Here is a 21,579-nt window from a genome sequence, read left to right as displayed (position 1 = left end):
CGGAGATGTTATCGAATCATGGAGCCATAGTAAAATCAAAATTGCAGTATTACTATGATGGTGCTTTCAAGCAACTAAAGATTATTATTGATTATTGATTATTGATTATTATCGTAGAACTGAATAACGTTGCCAAAAACGTTATGTTAGCATTCGCAATGTAATATTACTAAATTTGGGTCTTGGAGGAAATTTTTGCTCTACTTTTTGTACGAAGTTTCTCGAGAAAGTCGCATGACAAAAACAACAAAATATTTAAGCAGGTGGGAACAACAGATAGACAACATAACAACGAAATATAAGGTTATAATTATTTATCAGGATGGCCACAAAGACGGGATAAGACGAGAATTTGAGATGCTCATCGGGAAAATCATTTTGAACGAAAATCTCTAAATTTACAAACCACCTATAATAAATTGTAGAAAGTTGTTATGATTGATGATATTGCTATTAAGCATCTGTAATTTTAGATAAATAACTATCGAACATTAATTAATTAGTTTCTTGTAGAAATAGTTTACTTTGCTACACTCTACTACTTTGAAATGTTTCACTCTTCATATTGATTAGTATTGGCTTAGTATAATTTTATGATTTTTTTTTTGTTTCTTTTGCCGTCAAGGCTTGAATTTTTCTCTCACTTATTTGACTTAAAGTTTTGAATCAAGGTTTTTGCAGAATTCTTGCAGAAGGTTTAAGCACTCAAACATATTGGATTCAAAATTTTCTTTAGTTACTAAATAATACATCAATAAATCCGAATATCCATAAAAAAATCTTCTATTTATAAAAGCTTTCAATGTGTCATAAGCTATCCAATCGACTTAAAAGTGAATATGTAAGGTGAGAACAACACTTGCGGTTTTTCATCCTTACCTTAAACTTATTTGCTTCAGCGAACTCTTCATTTTTATGAGTTGTAAGATGCACATAAGAGGCATATTGTTGATAAATATGGGCTTGTTAGCTTTTAAAACAAACTCCAGTCGAGGTGAGCTAACTGAGCCAAGAATACAAACCGCCCTATTAGCACAATTGAGGGGGTTAGAAGCAGAGGGGTGCAACTGACAGAACCATAGTTTGAAGGAAATCTCATAGGAAGCCAATCTTCACCGAACTATATTGTTTTTTATTGGACAGAAAAATTACCTAAAAATGCAGTTGAAAAACTTGAAAACAGTAGTATATTTTAGTATATTCAATTTAAAATCTGACGAAATATCACCCTTTTGCGTTTGGGCCCTCAATTAAAAACCGGGAAAATATTGAAAATTATACCGGAAGAATCAGGAAAAAGCGGAAATTTTAATGTAGATATTCGGTGGCTACCCTGATTTATGATATTTTCTCGTTTTTTTTCTCTAGGAAAGATGCCAACATAACTAAAGCCTGTCTATCGAATATAAAAGCAAATGTCTCAAGAAGTTTCATCAGATTTTTATTTAGAAATTATCTTCTTTTTCTTGGCATAAACGTCCCCACTGGGACAGAGCCGGCTTCTCAGCTTAGTGTTCTTATGAGCACTTCCACAGTTATTAACTGAGAGCATTCTTTGCCAAAGTTGCCATTTTCGCATTCGTATATCGTGTGGCAGCTACGATTATACTCTATGCCCAGGGAAGTCAAGAAAATTTTCATTACGATAAGATCCTGGACCGATCGGAAATCGAACCCAGACACCTTCAGAATGGCTTTGCTTTGTAGCCGCGGACTCTAAGGAAGGCCCCCCGAAATTATATTTAAAGTATATCAGAATTCCTTCCTTGACTTCTGAATATTCCAGATTTCTGCCAGAAAGTCTCTAGAGATTCCGCCCTGGAACTACACAAGAATTCAAACCCAGAATATGCATTTTGCCAATAATTGATAAAACTATTTCTTAATTTCTAAAATATTTCAAGGAAGATCCTTACGAATATCTCAATAAAATCTTCCTCCTTCCTAGCTATTCTGTGTGTTGTTTTTTCACAGATTCTATTACCATCATGACAATTCCGGAAGCAAAAGTATTCTTGGGGCACACGTTTCAAAAACATTTTTTCGTAGACATTTCTTGTATGATTCGGAAATTTGAAGCATAATTTTCAGAGAAAACAAAACCTAAGAAGAATTTCTGGCGCAATTCGTGATGTACTTTGGGAAATATTTTTGAAGGACTTTTAATAAATTTCACGACAGAATTTGTATAAAAAAATATTTGAGTAAATTATTTATGAAATAGAATATGTTAGAAGAAATTTCAGTGACATATCTCAGTCTAAGTTTTGACAGAATCATTGATTTTTAGTGGAATTGTGAGGGAAAACTTTGAGCTTCTCAAATGTTATCAAGAAGTGATTTATTTTTTAGCTGAATACGGGAAAACCGTATTCCAGAATCAATTTGTGTATAAAAGAAGACAAAGAAGAAATAGTTGTCCTCCAAGAGAAATTCACGTTAAAACAAATGAACAAATCTCACAATATAATTTGAAGAATTTTCAAAATATTTGTAGCAAAATCTGTAAAACACTTCAATATTCCTTGAGAAATCAAAAATAAAATAAAATTACATAAAATCTTAAAGAAATATCGTAAGATGGCTTCAAAAATGTTTCCTTCAATGAGTCAAATATTTTAAGGAATTTCAAATCGAATTCGAATTATTGATAATTTTAGACAAAAACCGTTGAACTCTTCTATTGCCACGATAAATTTGTTTCGTTAGTTTATTGAATCACTAAGTGGATGATGTAAAACTCTTGTGCATCGACCAAGGTGTATAAGTTCAACTTGTTCATGTAAGTTATATGATAATTTATGCTGACATCACATAACTACCAAAAATTATCGGAATCTGGAATCGATCAATGATCAATCAATCAATTGTTTTTAAACGCTCTTCCTGCTCAGAAATTGCAACAATCTTTCCTCATAATGCAGTATTGAAAACGAGTGACAGTCCTCACGAAAAGTTTACCCAGCCTGACGCGTTTACCCTCCCTAGCACGATGCGGCTAAATGCCTGGTGACACCAACCGCACGGCTACGAAGCCCACAAGTGAGAGGGACTTTAACCCGAAGGTCATTTTTTCCTGGCTTATGAGCATGAGCATGATTGACCGCCTGTAGTTACTATAATGTTATTGCAAAAATAGCTGTACCTACACAGGGAACCAACAGACGCTACTCAAGATCAGTAGCACCTCAATATGTAAGTATTATAATGTATAATTATTATAACAAACAATAAGGGAAGATTCAAATTTGACGTCCTTCGTGATTCAGGATATCGAGACCAATCACCATCCCCTCTGTCACGCTTTTTTCAATACCTGTTACATGCACTGTCACACTTCTGTAGACTCCCCCTCCCCTAAATGCTGGACGTCGTTTCTGAATAACCCCTAACGGCGCCGACCTCGTCCGAATGCAGGTCAATTTGGGGATAGTATGGATATGTTGACGTGTTACTTGCATTATAGAAGCCGAGCAGTCCTCTGTACTTCCACATGAAAACACTGGGAGTTTGGATATGGGTAAAGATTCGTATTGGTAAACGATATAATCTATATAAATAAAAATGGAATGGTGTTTGTATGTCACGAAATGGCTTACGAAAGGGTCTACGGATTTGATTGATTCTTTCTCCGTTTTGTCCTTCAAGACTTCCGACGTGTTTGTGTGTTTAAAAATCCCAGGATATTCATCGGGAAAGTCGGAAAGACGAGCGTGAACAGAACTGTCATTTTGTATGGGATGATCCAGAGCGTTTTTCAACAGCCTACTTGATGGCAAGACGAAGTTTGCCGGGAGCACTAGTTTTAAATGAATACGTGAGCATGCACACGGATGAGCGATACCGATGGTACGGTTACTAAGCGAACCAGACACTACAGAAGCACTATGATTTTTTTTTATCCAAACAACACGAACCGGGCACATAGTACATATCTTGATTCCGTCATTCGCCCACAAAGGAGCATGCAACAGATTCAACGGATCAAACACTACTCGAACCAAAACTAGAACATAATATGTACGATAAAGCGTTCTATTACATTTCGTTATAATCCACTGGTCGAATTTATTTTTAAATCACCCTAACTTTCGAGCGAACAAAATGTCTTGACCAATAAAATAGCAGTTTTTATTTGCATTAAAATTTCTGAAAATTGTTTGCTCACTAACAATTTCTGCTATTTATTGACGTATTTCCCCTCAAGGACTCTTTCCATCCGTCAAATCGCAATCACTCTTCCCCGAATGGGAAAATGATTCGTAAAACTTATGCTACAAACTATTCGACGAGACGAAAACAAAAACGATCAAAATCCTCCCACGAAGGTTTCTTCCGCTACCGCAAACGTGTCGTTATTTCTAATGATTTTAATTACTTTTTGTTGGATTGTTCCGTTTGTGGCTTATATTCGTCTGACACGAATGGTAAATTGATTACGGTGAACAAAAAAATTGTTTGGGGTTGTTCCATGTGACACACTGATTCTGAGTTGGAGGGAAAATCTCTGATCGGTGGTTGACGCAGCAAAACCTTCACGAGCTAAGTTTTCCTCGCGAAGGGAGAGACGCCTCCTGCTGAATTGGGGAGAGAGGTGCGATATGCTCAAATCAGCAGTAGTTAGTGTTTCGAAAATTTTTGTTCAGCAATCATTTTGTTAAAATTGGCTCGCTTACATGTTCGAAACTTCAGTGTCAACTGTTGAAACGATGTGTAAAAACAAATTAAAACTCTAAAAATACTAAATTTGTCTTTATTTGACTAGGGAGAGTAAAAATTCAAGCTTTTTACCAGGTCATTAAAAAAAAAAAAATTGTGATAATGAGCTTGATAATGTTTGTCAAAATTGTATACCTATTAGTCGTAGTATCGGCAATAACTAATATTATTCTGAACAGTACTGTACATTTGTCACCTGATTCCTCTGGTCACACAAACTGAAAAATATGTGTCGGGACTGAGATGTCGGCCATCAAGCTGCTGGACGCTCTATTAATTTGTTCGTTCCTTTTTTCTAGAGGACGGGTGAAATCGTGCGGTCGAGTTTTATTATGAGGAGCTATTTATAGCTACGGCTGTCAAAACCGAGCCATAGCACTTGATGGATTTTGGGTGGCTTGGAACTGCTTGGGAAGGTGAATTCGGGATCTTTGGGAACGAACACGAAATGGGAATGGTAGTGGGAATGACCATGACATTCATTTCAAATAATATGGGCAATGCATCCTTGAAGAAACAAAATTCAATAACGATAAGAGAGGGGTGCTTTATATAATGATAAAATATTAAAATTTTATTCATACATTTCACACAAGTGCCCATTGGCAACCCAATCCAAATCCAATCCAAATCCAATCCAAATCCAATCCAAATCCAATCCAAATCCAATCCAAATCCAATCCAAATCCAATCCAAATCCAATCCAAATCCAATCCAAATCCAATCCAAATCCAATCCAAATCCAATCCAAATCCAATCCAAATCCAATCCAAATCCAATCCAAATCCAATCCAAATCCAATCCAAATCCAATCCAAATCCAATCCAAATCCAATCCAAATCCAATCCAAATCCAATCCAAATCCAATCCAAATCCAATCCAAATCCAATCTAAATCCAATCCAAATCCAATCCAATCCAATCCAAATCCAATCCAAATCCAATCCAAATCCAATCCAAATCCAATCCAAATCCAATCCAAATCCAATCCAAATCCAATCCAAATCCAATCCAAATCCAATCCAAATCCAATCCAAATCCAATCCAAATCCAATCCAAATCCAATCCAAATCCAATCCAAATCCAATCCAAATCCAATCCAAATCCAATCCAAATCCAATCCAAATCCAATCCAAATCCAATCCAAATCCAATCCAAATCCAATCCAAATCCAATCCAAATCCAATCCAAATCCAATCCAAATCCAATCCAAATCCAATCCAAATCCAATCCAAATCCAATCCAAATCCAATCCAAATCCAATCCAAATCCAATCCAAATCCAATCCAAATCCAATCCAAATCCAATCCAAATCCAATCCAAATCCAATCCAAATCCAATCCAAATCCAATCCAAATCCAATCCAAATCCAATCCAAATCCAATCCAAATCCAATCCAAATCCAATCCAAATCCAATCCAAATCCAATCCAAATCCAATCCAAATCCAATCCAAATCCAATCCAAATCCAATCCAAATCCAATCCAAATCCAATCCAAATCCAATCCAAATCCAATCCAAATCCAATCCAAATCCAATCCAAATCCAATCCAAATCCAATCCAAATCCAATCCAAATCCAATCCAAATCCAATCCAAATCCAATCCAAATCCAATCCAAATCCAATCCAAATCCAATCCAATCCAATCAAATCCAATCAAATCCAATCCAAATCCAATCCAAATCCAAGCCACAACCTTTACCTTTATTTCGTGAAATGATAAAACTGTCTATACATAGCACCCTACGTTATGCGACATATCCTTTAGGTCTAAGAATTGCAAATCACCTGAACCAAATTGGAAACGGATTGCTCCTCCCTCGAATTGAAAACTTTTCGATACTTTTCCATTTTTAATACAAAACATACCCTCATCCGTACCGTAGGATCGTAGAGCGAAAAGAGCAAACATCCATTCTTGGCAACATCAAACAGCTATTATATCGATTTCATTCAACCCAGACCTTCGGAGGAAAACTTTTGGCGCTGGTGAACGATAGATGTGGTTGGCGAAAAAGGCAAAAATCAATCGCTAAATTTCATCTTATCTAGCTCGCAACGTCACCCTCGATTGGATGGGGATCCACACAAGCAATTTAAATGTTCATCACAAGCAAGGCAGCTGCCCAATCAAGGCAAATCAAGTTTGCAAATGGAAACGAGATGCTGCTATGATTCCGTTCCGTCTTTCAGATTGAAAGATTAGAATTTTAGCTTTTATATTGAGTTTCATATCAAATCAAGAATTCAATTTTAAATAGTTGCAGAACTGTGATATTTAAAATGTGCACTATATGAAGGAATACGAGAATATTATTTCGAGAAGCTTAACTCTGATTCCAGGCGTCATGTAAAAAATAATAATAAGAAAATGTTCACTGATTTCAATTGAAGACATTGTTGTCAGCCAAAGCGTTTCCCATTTGATAATATTAGCTTTGAGAAAACCAACCAGAATTTTTGATTTTCCTACCATAGCAAATGCAATAAAGTGTATCTTGAAATTTATATACCAATTGTTGGATGCCACCACAACGTTTTGTTGGGGAGATTTTATTTGGAAAAATTTGCATGTCATTATGCTTCGGTAGCGCCATAATCTTTCAAGATTGGATTCAACGAAGCCAACGGAGGATTATGCAAATAAGACGACATTGTGTTGTGGCTAGTAATGTCGCCAGAAAATGTACATCCACGATTTCCAGGGGAACAAATTTTACACCAAAAATAACGCTGCATAAAGAGTGGCTGACTGTGCGGGTGTAAAATATTTGATTAATTATCCTTTCTTGTCGCGAGTTCTATTTCTGGACCGTGGTGTAGTTTACGATAGCACGACACGAAAATTCACCCGAACTCAAGAAAGGGTCATTGATTTGCCACCTCTTTTGCTCGCAAACTTTCTACAGAATGTTTACTTATGGTAAGTCCTAAAGTTTCTCTGATGACGTCAACAGGTAGAATGAGGGTGGGAAAATCGACGTCAAAATGGTATGTTAAAATAAACCATGAATGACTGGACAGTAGGTTTGGAAACCATAAACTACTCATTTGTCATATGAAAGGATTTACAGTTTCTACAATATTACACATTGGATTGAAATTTTCCTGATCTAAGAATAGTTTTAAAACGTCTTAGAGGAAAAAAAAATGTTCTCAAGATGACGAATGAATGTCAAATCAATGCACTTGTATGGTTTCAACTTCCTATTTACATAAAATGAAACAGCGTTTTTTGTCACTAAATGACTTGATAACAAGATAATGACAGTTGACAGCCACCGCTCGAAGACATCGGACGCGTTTTCTTCTATCGGTTTCATTAAGTGCCTTTGTTGTGTTTTTATCGCTATGAGTATTGAGCGTAAAAATACGTTGGTAATCGATTTTGACATCCTTCCTGTGCGACATGATGTACCCAAGATCCATCAGTTTTTGGAGAAGGAGATCCAACTTCAACTGTCGGATGTGGTAAACATTCAGTTGAACAACATTAGAAACTGTGTGTTTATTGAAGTCAAAGATAGCGAGACTGCTGCTCGTTATCAGAGACATCATAACAATAGACATGTTCTCTACTACAGAGACAAAGGATTTAAAATCCCCGTATACGTAGAAAGCGAATCTGTGCCGGTGCGCGTTCTCGATCTACCGCCGGCTATGAAGCACACCACAGTGATAGACTTTCTTTCCCAATACGGGGAAGTTAAGTCTGTCACAAGAGAGCGTTAGAAGAATTTTTTTCCCGGTATCTACAACGGCGTTCGTATCTTACATATGAAGCTGAAACAACCAATTCCATCCTACGTCACTATTTCGGGGCATATGACGTCAATCTCCTACCCTGGGCAGCAGAAGTCGTGTCGGTGGTTTGAATTGGCGGCCCACCCCGGACAAAAATGCAAGAATTCCAAAAATCAAACGCCACTGACAACAACTAAACCTCAAACAACACCTTCAGCAAGCGAGATTGGATCTCTGCTTAACCCCGACGACTTCCCTCCAATCAACCCAACAGCAACGATCACAGTACCACAGAACCAAACTGAATCTAAAACCGTACCTGCACCACGAGTCGATCAACAGAAACCATCCACCAGTAAGAATGAAAACGACAACGACGACACTGACGGGAACGAAAGCACATCGTCGGGTAGCATTGATGCATCCAACAAGCGGCGGCGGTCGGCTCGACTGGCGAACGAACGGAAAAAATTGTGTGCTAGTCAAACTTCTCTGAACAATTGTCAATCTAGTGTTGATAGTCGTTCAAAGAAAAACAGTATTTCTTCGGACAAGGGCAGTCCAAATGAACAAATTAATATTAGCCTCGGTTAAGATTTTATTTGTAGATAAAAAAAAAAAGATTTTCGGCTCCGTATGCTCTCGGGCGCTTGAGCCTTTCAAATAAAGATTAAGAAAAAAAAAAAACAAGATAATGGACTTACCTTATTCTTTTATAGTTAGGAGTTTGAAATGTTCCGACGAGTTCATGCGTAGAATGTGATTGGGACATTTTTCGAGATAGTCGGAAAACCAGAAGAAATAAGAATACAATTTGTAAAACTTTTTTTTTTTAAATACCGAGTGGTTAGAGTCCGCGGCTACAAAGCAAAGCCTTGCTGATGGTGTCTGGGTTCGATTCCCGGTCGGTCCAGGATCTTTCGTAATGGAAATTTCCTTGACTTCCCTGGGCATAGATTAAAATAATACCTGCCACATGATATACGAATGCGAAAATGACAACTTTGGCAAAGAAAGCTCACAGTCAACCCGTATAGGCCTGAGTGAAAGCAAAATTTCTAAAACCCTCACCATTCAGCGAATACTTAACGGATTCAAATAATATTTTGTCAGTATACTGGCTCACATATCTAGTTCCTAAAAGTGGCCAGAGGAACTCGGGAATATTCTTGTGACCGGAGTTATTCCAGTGGGTCACTGGGTCAAGTCGGGTAAAAAGGACGATTTTTTGGGACATGCCAAGTTAGCTTTATTTATTTGTAATGGCAAACATTTTAATTTGCATAAATCAGCCAATCAAAGGATCTCAAAAGGAGAGTTTTTCTCCGTTTAGAGAGTACCAGATGTGAATACTCGGACTTAATCCCCGGAGGAACCAGCTATAGATTTGTTGAATATCAAACAGTTTCAATCTCTTGAAGTAGAGATCAAACATAGTAGTTCACTGAAATGCGTTTCCATTATTTTGACACAGATGTTATGATACAAATTCGCCACTTTATCGTAAATTTGAGGCGCCCGGGGATCCGATAATGATCAGTTGAAGGATTAAACAAATGCAGGACATATGGTTATCCAATCAATCGTTTCTCAAAAGTTTTACGCTGATGCGTTTTACTTAAAACTCCTTGATATAGTAGCCACATTATGGACGATTCCCGAAATTATTTGTGACTTGAAATTTGCCTACCTACAGAGGCACAAAACCACGGCACCTTTTTCACCCGACCTGACCCAGTGATCCACGGGAATAACTCCAGTCTTATGAATATTTTCGAAATCCTGTGACCATTTTTAGAAACTAGATATGTGAGCCAGCGTACTGACAAAGTATCATTTGAATCCGTTAAGTATTCGCTGAGCGGTGAGTGTTTTAGCATTTTTGCTTTCACTCAGGCTATACGGGTTAATAAGTGTGGAAGTGTTCATTGAACACTATGCTTGGAAGCAGGCTCTGTCCCAGTGAGGACGTAATATGCCAAGAAGAAGAATAATAAGAAGAAGAGGAATAATAATAATAAGAAGAAGGTTGGATTCGACACTAATTGATCCACATCTGTGCGGTGATGGTTCTCACCATATACAAAATGCCATGAGTACAAACGCGAAACTGAATCGAATAGGTCAGCTAACCAGTTTCAAAGTTTCACTGCACATAAATTACAATTTGACGTTTATTTATTCACTGTAATGCAATTCACCGTGTCTTATTTTGAAGCCATTATAACTGATATCATTTCCTCTCACCATTCTGCAATGAGCAGGAAAAAAACCTCCTAAGTAATTCGAATTTTCTTTCCATCCTGAAAGTTTCCCACTTCACACCCCACGCCACTTACCGAGAATTGCAGTTTCTCCGGCATGCAGAACCTCGTTCGCAGTCTTGCTGGCTGTTTCCTTTGCCGTTACCACGATGCCACCGGGGCCACCACCGTTGATTAGCGGTGAACTGCTCGCACAACCCATTTTTTTGTTCTCGTTCTACTGGGAATCTGTACCGACTGTGCACAAGCTTCCTATTTCACTTACAAAGAGTTTTTTTTTATGTTTCAGCAGCAAACGGAAAAGCTGTACTCTTGTATATTTTTTTAAATTTCACTTTCACTTATGCTCTCCTACACTCACTAGTCCTGCTTCAAATGACTTCCAGTTGAATCAACGCCTTTTCCCTTTTTGCGGGTTTCCCAATGAGTTCGTCGTTGAAAAGGGTTCTCCGATTTTATCGACTCCAATCATTCAGTCAATTTAGTGGCGGTTTTATGCTTTGGACGCCTTCTGAAACCAGAGAGAAAAAAAATAAAATCGATCGTGAATTAATCATGGTCTAAATTAAGAACACCACTCTGGTCAACGGCCAGACCGTGAGGCAGTATGTCGGAACCACGTGCCACCTGTCGATTTTGTTTTGATTGCAAGGTGTATGGGTGGAGAGTTACTCATCGAACGGTGAGATTCTTATCATATGCCGTGAGTCACGCGGAAAACCCTGGTCAATGAGCTTGGCTGTAGTTGATTAGGAATCAAGTAACTATGCTTGTTTAACCCTTTACATCTGGTTTCGTACAAATGAGCTAAATGTTTTCCGTTCTCATTCCGAATAGCTTCATTTCAAATCCATTACGAAGTTATGAACATTTTACGATGACTTTGTTGAAACAGTGTTAAGGTGTCATCTACATATTAAAGAATATAAGCCTGAAATGACGAAGTGACAAACACTCAGCTATTCAGCAAGACCATGCTGAAGCCGTGCTTGCCATACTACGTATGTACAAATGAATAATTGTCAAAGAATGCTTTCATATCATAATAAAGGAAATTCTAATGAAGAACACCAAGCGGTGAAGCATGCTCTATTCTAGTTAGGATGAAACATCAGAAAAAAAGAATTAGTAGTTCTTTGTGATGCGAAGAAAACATTTTTTAACAATTACTTGGTAAATCCATAAATGCGTGTTTAAAATTTTTAATTTTTGATACTTTTTATTTGCTTTTAACTCACACGTTACACTATACAAAGGAATAAAAAGTCTATAATGTGACACAGGACGGTGAAAGCACAAGTTCATCACAAACCGCTGATGGCTCGTTGTGGGTTGGTTGGTGGCAGGAAGTGGTCGCGCTATTAGGCTCATGCGGAAAATTAATGACCGTGAATGGAAAATTTCGCAATTAGGGGAAGATTCGAATATGACGTCCATCGTTTCTCGGGAATTCTAGAGCGGGGCTTCACCCCCCACCTTTATGCTCATTTTCTAATACATAATTCACGTACTGTCACGCTTTCATAGACCTGCTCTCCAAAATGATGGACGTCATTTTTGAATGTTCCCTAGAGCCATTTCTATTATGGGCTTGCTCAACACGATGTACTTAGAACGAATATTTGTAACGTTTTGCGTTTTTCCGTTAAAAACATGATAAATAGTTTGTGAACTTTTGACGTTTTTATCTTTTTAAGCAAAATCATCTGAATTTGAATTTGATTGAGCTCAGTGTTACGTATATTGTCGATAAGGTTTGTGTCTAGACTAAGTGTACTAAATTGACGTCACCCAGTATGGGATATGTGTAGTGATGTGCAAACCTTTGTAGTGTTCATTTTCGTTTTAGCCATGTTCGTTTACCGAAGGCACGAACTCTCGCCATATCAAATTAGTTTGGGCGCAATTTTTGAAAGAATAGGCTCTTTATGTGAGCAGGTTTCTTGTCTGCTCCAAAGAAGTAGACTCGTTCATTTCGCTTCTTAAACGGCTGGAGTTCAGAAGTTCGTAGTTCAATTTTAAAGTTAATTTATTTAAAGTGTGTTAGATTCGTTGTAACTAAAAGGTATTGAAAGTGATTGAAGTGATTTTTCGTTTGTACTTTGTTCTAATTTTGTTCTATTTGTTTGTTCTATAAGGTAGTGAAACGTTTCGGAGTCGGTGTGTCCGACAAACGCGAACTGTTCTGTTAAATTTATAATTGTGACTCAAAAAGGTAATTTCAATGAACTCGGTTTTCTAAATTTAGTTTTTAAAATAAATTTCGCGTTGGACTTTCTAGCGCCCTGCGCTTTTTGGGTACAGGCTGGAGTTTTTCGAGTGTCGACCGAAGTCGAATACGGTCCCCGTGGCGTTTCGGGCCACCATTTCCGTCCGAGGACGTTGTTTCGAGTCCGTGCAACCACCAAGGCCCGCCCTTCGGGGTAGTCAAACGGAGCGTGGTGTTTCGCCTTTCAAAAAGGAGCGAAAATTCCCCGACGATCGCCAATTAATCGTCGTAGACGGTCCACCAACGTTACAACCCCGGACCAAGCTAAACGAGAGTGCGGATCGTGAACTGCGTCGCCAATTGCGCATCACGTTCCGGATCAGAACCTTAGGGGAGGAGTTCATTTCATCACGTACGGTCAGAGCGCCATACGCGAGGCCGTACGGAGGTACGTTGGCTCTAAACCGAAGGAAGAAGATCAACCCCGGGTCGCACGACACTCCGTCGTAGCCAAAGCTCTCTGGAGAAAATCGGAGGCCATCCGTCCAGCCGCCACCCGCTTCGCAACTTTAGTTCGGCCATATTTGCACGGGCTCATCGCGCTGCACGCCATTCCTGCAGCGACGGCGAAACGATCCCCTTCGCCGCCATCGTTACGAAGGTTCTCGCCGCCATCGCCGAGGTTCTTGGCTGTTTCGAGTCGTCGCCGAGATTCAACAAGTCGACGAAGAAAAACCCTGCGCAGGTATGTGGTAGTTGTAGACATGGCCATGCTCTAAAGTGTTTCCCCAATCCAAACCCAACCCAAACCGTCCAACCCGAAACCGAATAAATTGTGGAATTTGTAATTAATAGAAAATCGAGTAGTTTTGGTTTAGTTGAGTTCCGTTTAGTGCAATTGTGAGGAAGGTCACTTCAATTGCGAGTTTTGTTTCAGGTTGCTGCTTCGATTTTCATTAAGAGGTTTTTAAGTTCTTCAGTTCAGTGGGTTGAACGAGTCTAAGGCGGGATTGAGCGTGTTGTGGGAGATATTTCAGCTTTCAGAGATTGCGCTTCTTTGTTTCAAATTTGAGCCAGCGACCGTTCGAGTACCCCTGAGGTAAAAGTCGAAATAGTCGGGCAAATCAAATCGACCGGCGGTCTCTCCTATCGCGAGAGTGGCGCTTAAATCGCCGGTTAACTATCCTCGAATTTGTCGAACGGTTACATATTGCGAAAACCTGCATAGTATGGTGGAGGGCTTTTGTAACGATGCGTAGAATGATGTGGTTGTTTCCAGTGTGGGAGAAATAATAAAACTGTGATTACTAAGCTGCTCTACTAAATATGAATGATACAGATATCCAGGAAATACGCTGGCCCAAAACTTAAGAACATGAATTCCGAGCAATGAATCTCATCGCCAACATTTCATGTATTTAGATTCTCACTCCATTCCACTTTTTGCATTGCATTTAGGTCTCATAACAACTGTGCAAAATTTCAGCTCGATCGAGGAAACTATATATACGCGCCAGCCGTTTAAAGTTTGCATGGGATTTACTATGAGCAAACTCACTTTTGCAAGGAAAACTCGCCAGATCTCGGTAGGTATTTCTACGATGAACAACATTGTCGGAGACTGCAAAGCAATCCGATGCCTGGGAAAAAAGTTATTAAGCATAAACTATTCGTAAATGTTGCCCAATTTTTTTATTATTGTTATTCCTTTGCGTGGTAATCAACGTCTCCTTGCCAATAGGTTTTCATTGAATAACTTTTTTCACAAGTGTCGGATTGTTTCGCGGTCTTTGGCAATATTCTTCATCGTAGAAATACCTATCGAAGTCTGTGTTCAGGAATTTTATAGAGGTCAATGGGCGATCTCTGGCGATTTTTCTTTGCAAAAGTAAGTTTTCCCATAGTGAATCCCATGCAAACTTTGAACGGCTGGCGCGTACACGGAAAAAATCCGTTGCCGGATTCATGAACAAAAAGTCATGAATTCATGAAATTTTATGTTTCATGATATCATGACTAAAAGTCATGAAATCGTGACTATTATGCAAGAATTCGTATGCTCAGGGCGTTACACAAATCCAACCGTCACTTTCTTCACCTTAGTCAACGTGTCTCATGACGATCGGTGATGTTTTCTAGTGAAATAGTTTTGTTTTTGAAAAAAATTTTCGGAACTTCCTCATCATATCGATTACATCCTTGGCAAAATTCACGTGAGTTCCTACATTGTTTCACGACACAATTAATCTGCCGGAGCTGTTGGATGTTCCTTAATGTACTTACTTCATCCTGACTATGCAGAACCGAACAATGTTTGGCTACGAGCGAAGATTTTGCTTGACAAGCTCTTGTGCGAGTTTAACTGTTCGGAAGTGATGCATTCCCTATGCATTCCTATAACAGAGCCGCTCACAAAAGGCCTTCGGCAGCCGGATACTCCAGTTCCATTTTCCACATCCGCAGAGTTGAGGAGTCACCAGCCCAGGGACCATTTACCAATTCAATTGATGCTCGAAACAACATTTTGCGTGCAAACCTAACCACCGAATGTTTGCGTTCCTGCTAAAGATGTTACACTCGTTAGGTTGACATTTGTGGAATGTTTTCACGGATTATTACAAAACTACCGGCACAAAAGCAGTAACAATTTTAATCCTAATATTATTTGTTTACCAATGGCAAATATAAACTAGGATCTTAATTGACGTACACTGATAGGCAAAATAAAGTGCCCACCTTACCAGTTTTCGAATTTCTCCCATTGATTTGGTTCAAATTAAAGTTGACACACTTAAATCTTTTTTGATATTTTATTTTAGATATTCTTTTAAAGTTGCACTTACGAAATTTTGATAAAAAAAATAATTACACTCAAAGAAAAAGAGAATCAATTTGTATTGAAAAATAAATAGTGACAAAATAAAGTGCCCACTTCCTTCTTGGCCCCAGAAAAGATGATTTAAGAAGAGTAAAAAGCAATTTAATAGTTAATGTGTCCTCCTTTGGCCTTAAGGACTTGCTGGAGGCGCTTCGGCATGCTTTTCATCAGGTTTTGTAGGTGTTGTGGTTCTAGTTCTTCCCAGGCGCGCTCCAAGGCTTCAAAATAATTATTTTTGTTGGTAACACCAGTTTTTTCAACCCTGGCATCGAGAATCGCCCTCAAATTCTCGATGGGGTTGAGTTCTGAGCTTTGTGGAGGCCATTCCAGCGGTTTAATCCGACAAGACCGGAAGAAAGTCTTGGTCTTCTTGGCAGTATGCTTCGGGTCGTTGTTCTAGAGAAATATAAATTCCTCTTCATGGCCCGTCTGGATCAGCGAAACCTCCAGATTTTCCCGCAAGATGTTGATGTAGGAATCTGCCGTCATTATTCCGTCGATTTTCACGAGGCTTCCTACTCCACTTCATGAAAAACACCCCCAGACCATCACATGTCATCACTTCACAACTCCATGCGTCACCGTTCCTTGGATGTAGCGCTCCTGAAGCTCGAGCTGTTTAACGGAAAGCGGCGGGCTCGTGTGAGGTGCAGAGCGCCACATCCAAGGAACGGTGAAGCATGGAGGAGGAAATGTGATGGTCTGGGGGTGTTTTTCATGGAGTGGAGTAGGAAGCCTCGTGAAAATCGACAGAATAATGACGGCAGATTCCTACATCAACATCTTGCGGGAAAATCTGGAGGTTTCGCTGATCCAGACGGGCCATGAAGAGGAATTTATATTTCTCTAGAACAACGACCCGAAGCATACTGCCAAGAAGACCAAGACTTTCTTCCGGTCTTGTCGGATTAAACCGCTGGAATGGCCTCCACAAAGCTCAGACCTCAACCCCATCGAGAATTCTCGATGCCATGGTTGACAAAACTGGTGTTACCAACAAAAATAATTATTTTGAAGCCTGGGAAGAACTAGATCCACAACACCTGCAAAACCTGTTGAAAAGCATGCCGAAGCGCCTCCAGCAAGTCCTTAAGGCCAAAGGAGGACACATTAACTATTAAATTGCTTTTTACTTTTCTTAAATCATCTTTTCTGGGGCCAAGAAGGAAGTGGGCACTTTATTTTGTCACTATTTATTTTTCAATACAAATTGATTTTCTTTTTCTTTGAGTGAAATTCTTTTTTTATCAAAATTTCGTAAGTGCAACTTTAAAAGAATATCAAAAATAAAATATCACAAAAGATTTAAGTATGTCAACTTTAATTTGAACCAAATCAATGAGAGAAATTCGAAAACTGGTGAGGTGGGCACTTTATTTTGCCTATCAGTGTATAATGTTTCGTTTTCATGAAATGAGTTCATGATTCAGGGATCCTGCTTCATGATTTCATGACTCAACGTGCCACTTTTCAGCACCAAAATTGGAATCATAAATGACAAGCATCTGAACACATGAAAAGTGCTTATGTTTTCATGACCTGTGTTCATGATATCAGATCCTGCTTCCTGATTTCATGACCAAAATTGCCACTTTTCGTATCAAAAATAGGAATTATAAATGACAGATGAGTAAATCCATGAATAGTGCTTATGTTTCCATGAATTTTATTCATGGTTCCAGCATACATGCTTCATGATTTGAGGATTTCAATTGACATTTTTCTTCGCTAAAAATTGAAAACGTAACGTACAGCCGGCGTTACGGTAAAATGCTTCCTGATTTCACGACTTTTAGTCATGGTGTATTTTCATAACATGAAAACACACCTTCCTCCCGAAATCATGACTCTTTCTCCTGTTTTAGAGTGCCGCATTATTACCCGTGTAAATAAGGTTTCACCGATCGAGCTGAAATTTTGCACAGTTGCTATGGGACCTAAATGCAATCCAAAAAGTGGACTGGAGCGGGGTTCTCAATTTTGTCCCACACTAATGTTCCATACCTACTACATACAACGTGAAGATTAGCTCTACAGTGATTGCAAATCAGTTGAAGCGAGTACAAAATTTGGTGAGAAACGAAAATCGACAGAATCTGGTCGTTTTGGAATTAGGCCTGCTTTTTTATCTGTATTAAAGTGATTTCTAGTCTTGGGCTAGTTCATCTCGAGACCAACGACGTGACTTCCCTTCCGAAGTAAGTCGTCACTATAACTTTTTACGTCATTAGCTACCTTGTGGATGGAGATGCTCTTCAATTGCAGCTTGATCAGCATATATTTACAATACTAAACAGAATTAAACACACATTGGCCATTTTTCACAAAAAAATCTCGGCTTTCATTCTATTCCATTCTTTTTGGCATAACGTTACTACTAGGACAAAACCTGCTTTTAAGTTTGAGTTCTTATGACAAATTCCACAATTATTAACTGATAGATTTCTTTGTCCATGTTGCCATTTACGCATTCGTTTATCGAGTGGCAGGTGTGATTTACACAATGCCCAAGGAAATCACGGAAAGATCCTGGACTGATCGGGAATCCAACTCAGACACTAGTATGGCTTTGTTTGTTAGCCGGGATGTTACCACACGGCTAAGAAAAGCCCCCATGATTTTGGCTTCTAGTAATCCAATTGACATGAAGTTTTCACTGCAGCTCATAAATAACCTGAAATTCATTTAGCAGAAAATTGAAAATCTATCACAAACAAACTTCTAAGTTATCACTTATTTAAAATTTCGTAATAATTGTACTGCTCCTATTTTATTTTTATTTTTTTGAAAAGAATGAATTTTACTGTAATATATTCTAGCGCAAATTCAGCAAATTTTAACATTTTTGTGCGGATCGGAGATTTGCAATGACTCAAAATTATGTGTATGCCAAACTGTGACTTTCAAGCTAAGCAAACTCCAAGTTATGAAGTCTGTGAACTTTGAATTTGGCCACACAAAATGAGTGATTCCATCAAGAGAAAAAACGTACAAAGAATCTTAGCGCACCAAAAGGTATCTATAAGGATGGTAATTCAATGTGTCATTTAGGACAATCCGCCATATTGGGAAATAATCTGACAGCTGGCGTGTTTGTGTGACTCCATCAGGTCAGCAATCCTTGAGATCCTAACAACATTTTCCCCTCAATTTTAATCGTCATTCAATAACTAAGTGATAAATTTTATGTTAAATCGGGGTCGATTTTTACCCAAAAAAAGAACCAAAATGATTTTGAATCAATTGATCAATTGAAACAAAGGAAGGCACCAGCGGTCTTGAGCTACGCTACACAATCCATCTGTTGCCACTTTCACATTGGGAAATTTATTGATTTCCAATATTTGCTCTCGTGATAAATTGACGACATTCTGAAATACAACAACTAAAATTACAGTTAAACCTCATCTAAAAACCAGATGTTTTTTGTACCTTTACCCTGAAACAGTAGTTTGCATCTGCAGACATTTTCAATTTTCAGACCGTGATGATAAACATTACGATACTATGGAAACGATAGCAACCATTGACGTGGAAAATTGCATCACGTCGACTCGCCAGCTGTCATTTTCCGCCCCGCTGCTTACCACTCTTCACATCAACTCAACATCAACTTAGATTGTTGTACCTCCTTTCAAGATACCTTGAGTGCACCATATCGTAGCTATTTTGTAAGGCTTTAGGTAAAAATATTTCTCTGCTTTTCAGTTGTTTTTTTTTTAACTGTTTTTGGGGGCATTTTCGCGGACCGATATTTTGTTACTAAACATTTTTGTGCTAATTTTTACAGACAAGTCAGCTTTCATTGCAACGGTTATGACATCTGGCTAAGTCGGGTCAGAACTTTGCGAAATATTTCTTTATAAACATATCCATTTTTCTGCTTCAGTAATAAAAACCAATGAAGCATTTAAGTATAAGCTGACCGTTCAGTTTGTAGTTACTATTCCGTGATTGACCGGAATAATTAAAATTGTACATGAATTAACAGACGTGAAATTGAAGCTAAAAAAATAGAATGTTAGTTTCACGTTCATTGCTACTAGAGACCGTGATCATATCTGCATCTCTTGGTTTTCACAGGAAAGAATTTTGTTAGTGGGAACCCTCCTCCTTGGAAAGTGATGTCACCTCAAATTAAAAAGGTATTTATCAGAGCGTCGAATATGTCGAACTATTCAAAGCTGTCTTCCCATGATCAGAACACAATGTTCAACTTTGGTTTGAACCTTGCAACTTATGCTGAACCGCGAACGCGCTTCGTTTCTCTACCAGGGTGCCACGCCAATCCCAGTGCATGTGTACTTCGGTTCAAACTTCGGTTCAAACTTCGGTCTAAACTTAGGTGCAAATAACGGCACAAAGCAGACAGACAGAGAACTAGGCATAGTAGTCGGGTTAAGAATGGATACCATAGTACTGCATTTGGTCCCTTGGTACTGCAAAAGGTACCAAAATTTGACAGTTCGCAGTACACTTTTCACAGCATTCTAGATTTTGCTCTATTACTCTGCGGAACACGTTTTTGTCTCCAGCATCAAAATATCTTTATTTACTCAATTACGGGTAGCTGAATCCATTTCCGTTTACAGAAATATCATAGCACGTCTAGTTTTTGAGATATTGGTTGTTGAAAATGCAAAAATTGACTATTTCAGCCAACTTGCATACAAGTTTGCCAGCTTGTGAGACAATTTATTTGCATAATTTGCAACAGAATTCAAACTTTATGTGTATAACAACACTTATCATCAAAGTTTATAATATTTTTGCTGTGGAAAAGTTATTTTTTGATGGTTTAGAAAAGTATTGTATTTTGCCATATAAGAGAAACGAAGAATTTTGTATGGAGACTGCAAGCATGTTGAAAAATATCGGTTTAATCTAAATTTAATCGTGAAATTACAACCAAAATATAACTAAAACGAAAGTTTAAGTCCTCTTTTTCATGCTTGGTGGATAAGATCACAAAAAAGTTTGATAAAATATGCTTCAAATTTTAGGTAAACATCAATAAAACCAATGTTTTATACAACTTTGGCGACCTGTAGCTAAAAATTGTGACGTGCTGGGAAATTTCTGTGAACGGCATCAGATTCAGCAACCCCAAATCTACTAGAGACACATAATTTGATCCTTGAGACACGTAAACATGTCATTTTTGTTGCACTGTGTTACCTTACGTGCCATAAAATTTTTGACAACTGCAAGAAAGATGGAGGTCTTTATTTCGTCTTTGAGAGAAATGTTGAAATCCACGCGGATACATTTCAACGATCATATATGGAACTCCTTGGTATAAATTGCAAAACCCTTGTTGCTTCAATATTTTTTTTTTATTTAGGCAGATAATACAAGATAAATTTTTTAGGTAACATTCAGTGGTAACTTGAAAAAAAAACAAAGGAATTTACTGTATCATACAACAAAACACGATAAGTAGAAGTTGATAAGCGTGGATTTCAACTGTTTTCTGTCTGTCTGTTTTGTGCCATTGTTCTGAACCTCGGATGCAACCGAAGATGTGTACCAAAATTTGAACCGCTGTTGCAACCGAGGTACAAATGAACCGGTGTTCAAACCGATGTTCACTTTATATGCTTTTGTTTTATGGCTGTAGCGGTCAGGCGACTCAAAGGTAAAGTCGCAAAGGAGACGCCTATCCTTCTGTTCATTTCCAACATTTGCTTTCACTTTACACATGTTTCGGTTTGAACCCGAGAACAAAGTATAAGGAGATTACGAAACCGTCTGAAGCAACGTTT

General features: G+C 38.3%; 1 protein-coding gene across 4 annotated transcripts in view; it reads right to left on the bottom strand.

Moving 5' to 3' along the window:
- Window positions 1-21,579, bottom strand: part of LOC5566008 — a 49,748-nt gene that overhangs the window by 19,315 nt on the left and 8,854 nt on the right. For 3 of the 4 annotated variants that reach the window (XM_021843167.1, XM_021843170.1, XM_021843169.1), the window contains exon 2: window positions 10,803-11,238. In XM_021843167.1, the coding sequence (XP_021698859.1) occupies window positions 10,803-10,929 (127 nt within the window). In that variant the 5' untranslated portion in view covers window positions 10,930-11,238. The remainder of the gene's footprint in view (window positions 1-10,802; window positions 11,239-21,579) is intronic. The other variant, XM_021843168.1, reaches the window with a different exon arrangement.

The sequence above is a fragment of the Aedes aegypti genome, chromosome 2, assembly GCF_002204515.2.
Source record: "Aedes aegypti strain LVP_AGWG chromosome 2, AaegL5.0 Primary Assembly, whole genome shotgun sequence".
In the NCBI taxonomy this organism is placed as follows: domain Eukaryota; kingdom Metazoa; phylum Arthropoda; class Insecta; order Diptera; family Culicidae; genus Aedes; species Aedes aegypti.
Note: the sequence above shows the minus strand (reverse complement) of the source record. Positions and strands in the feature narration are given on the sequence as shown.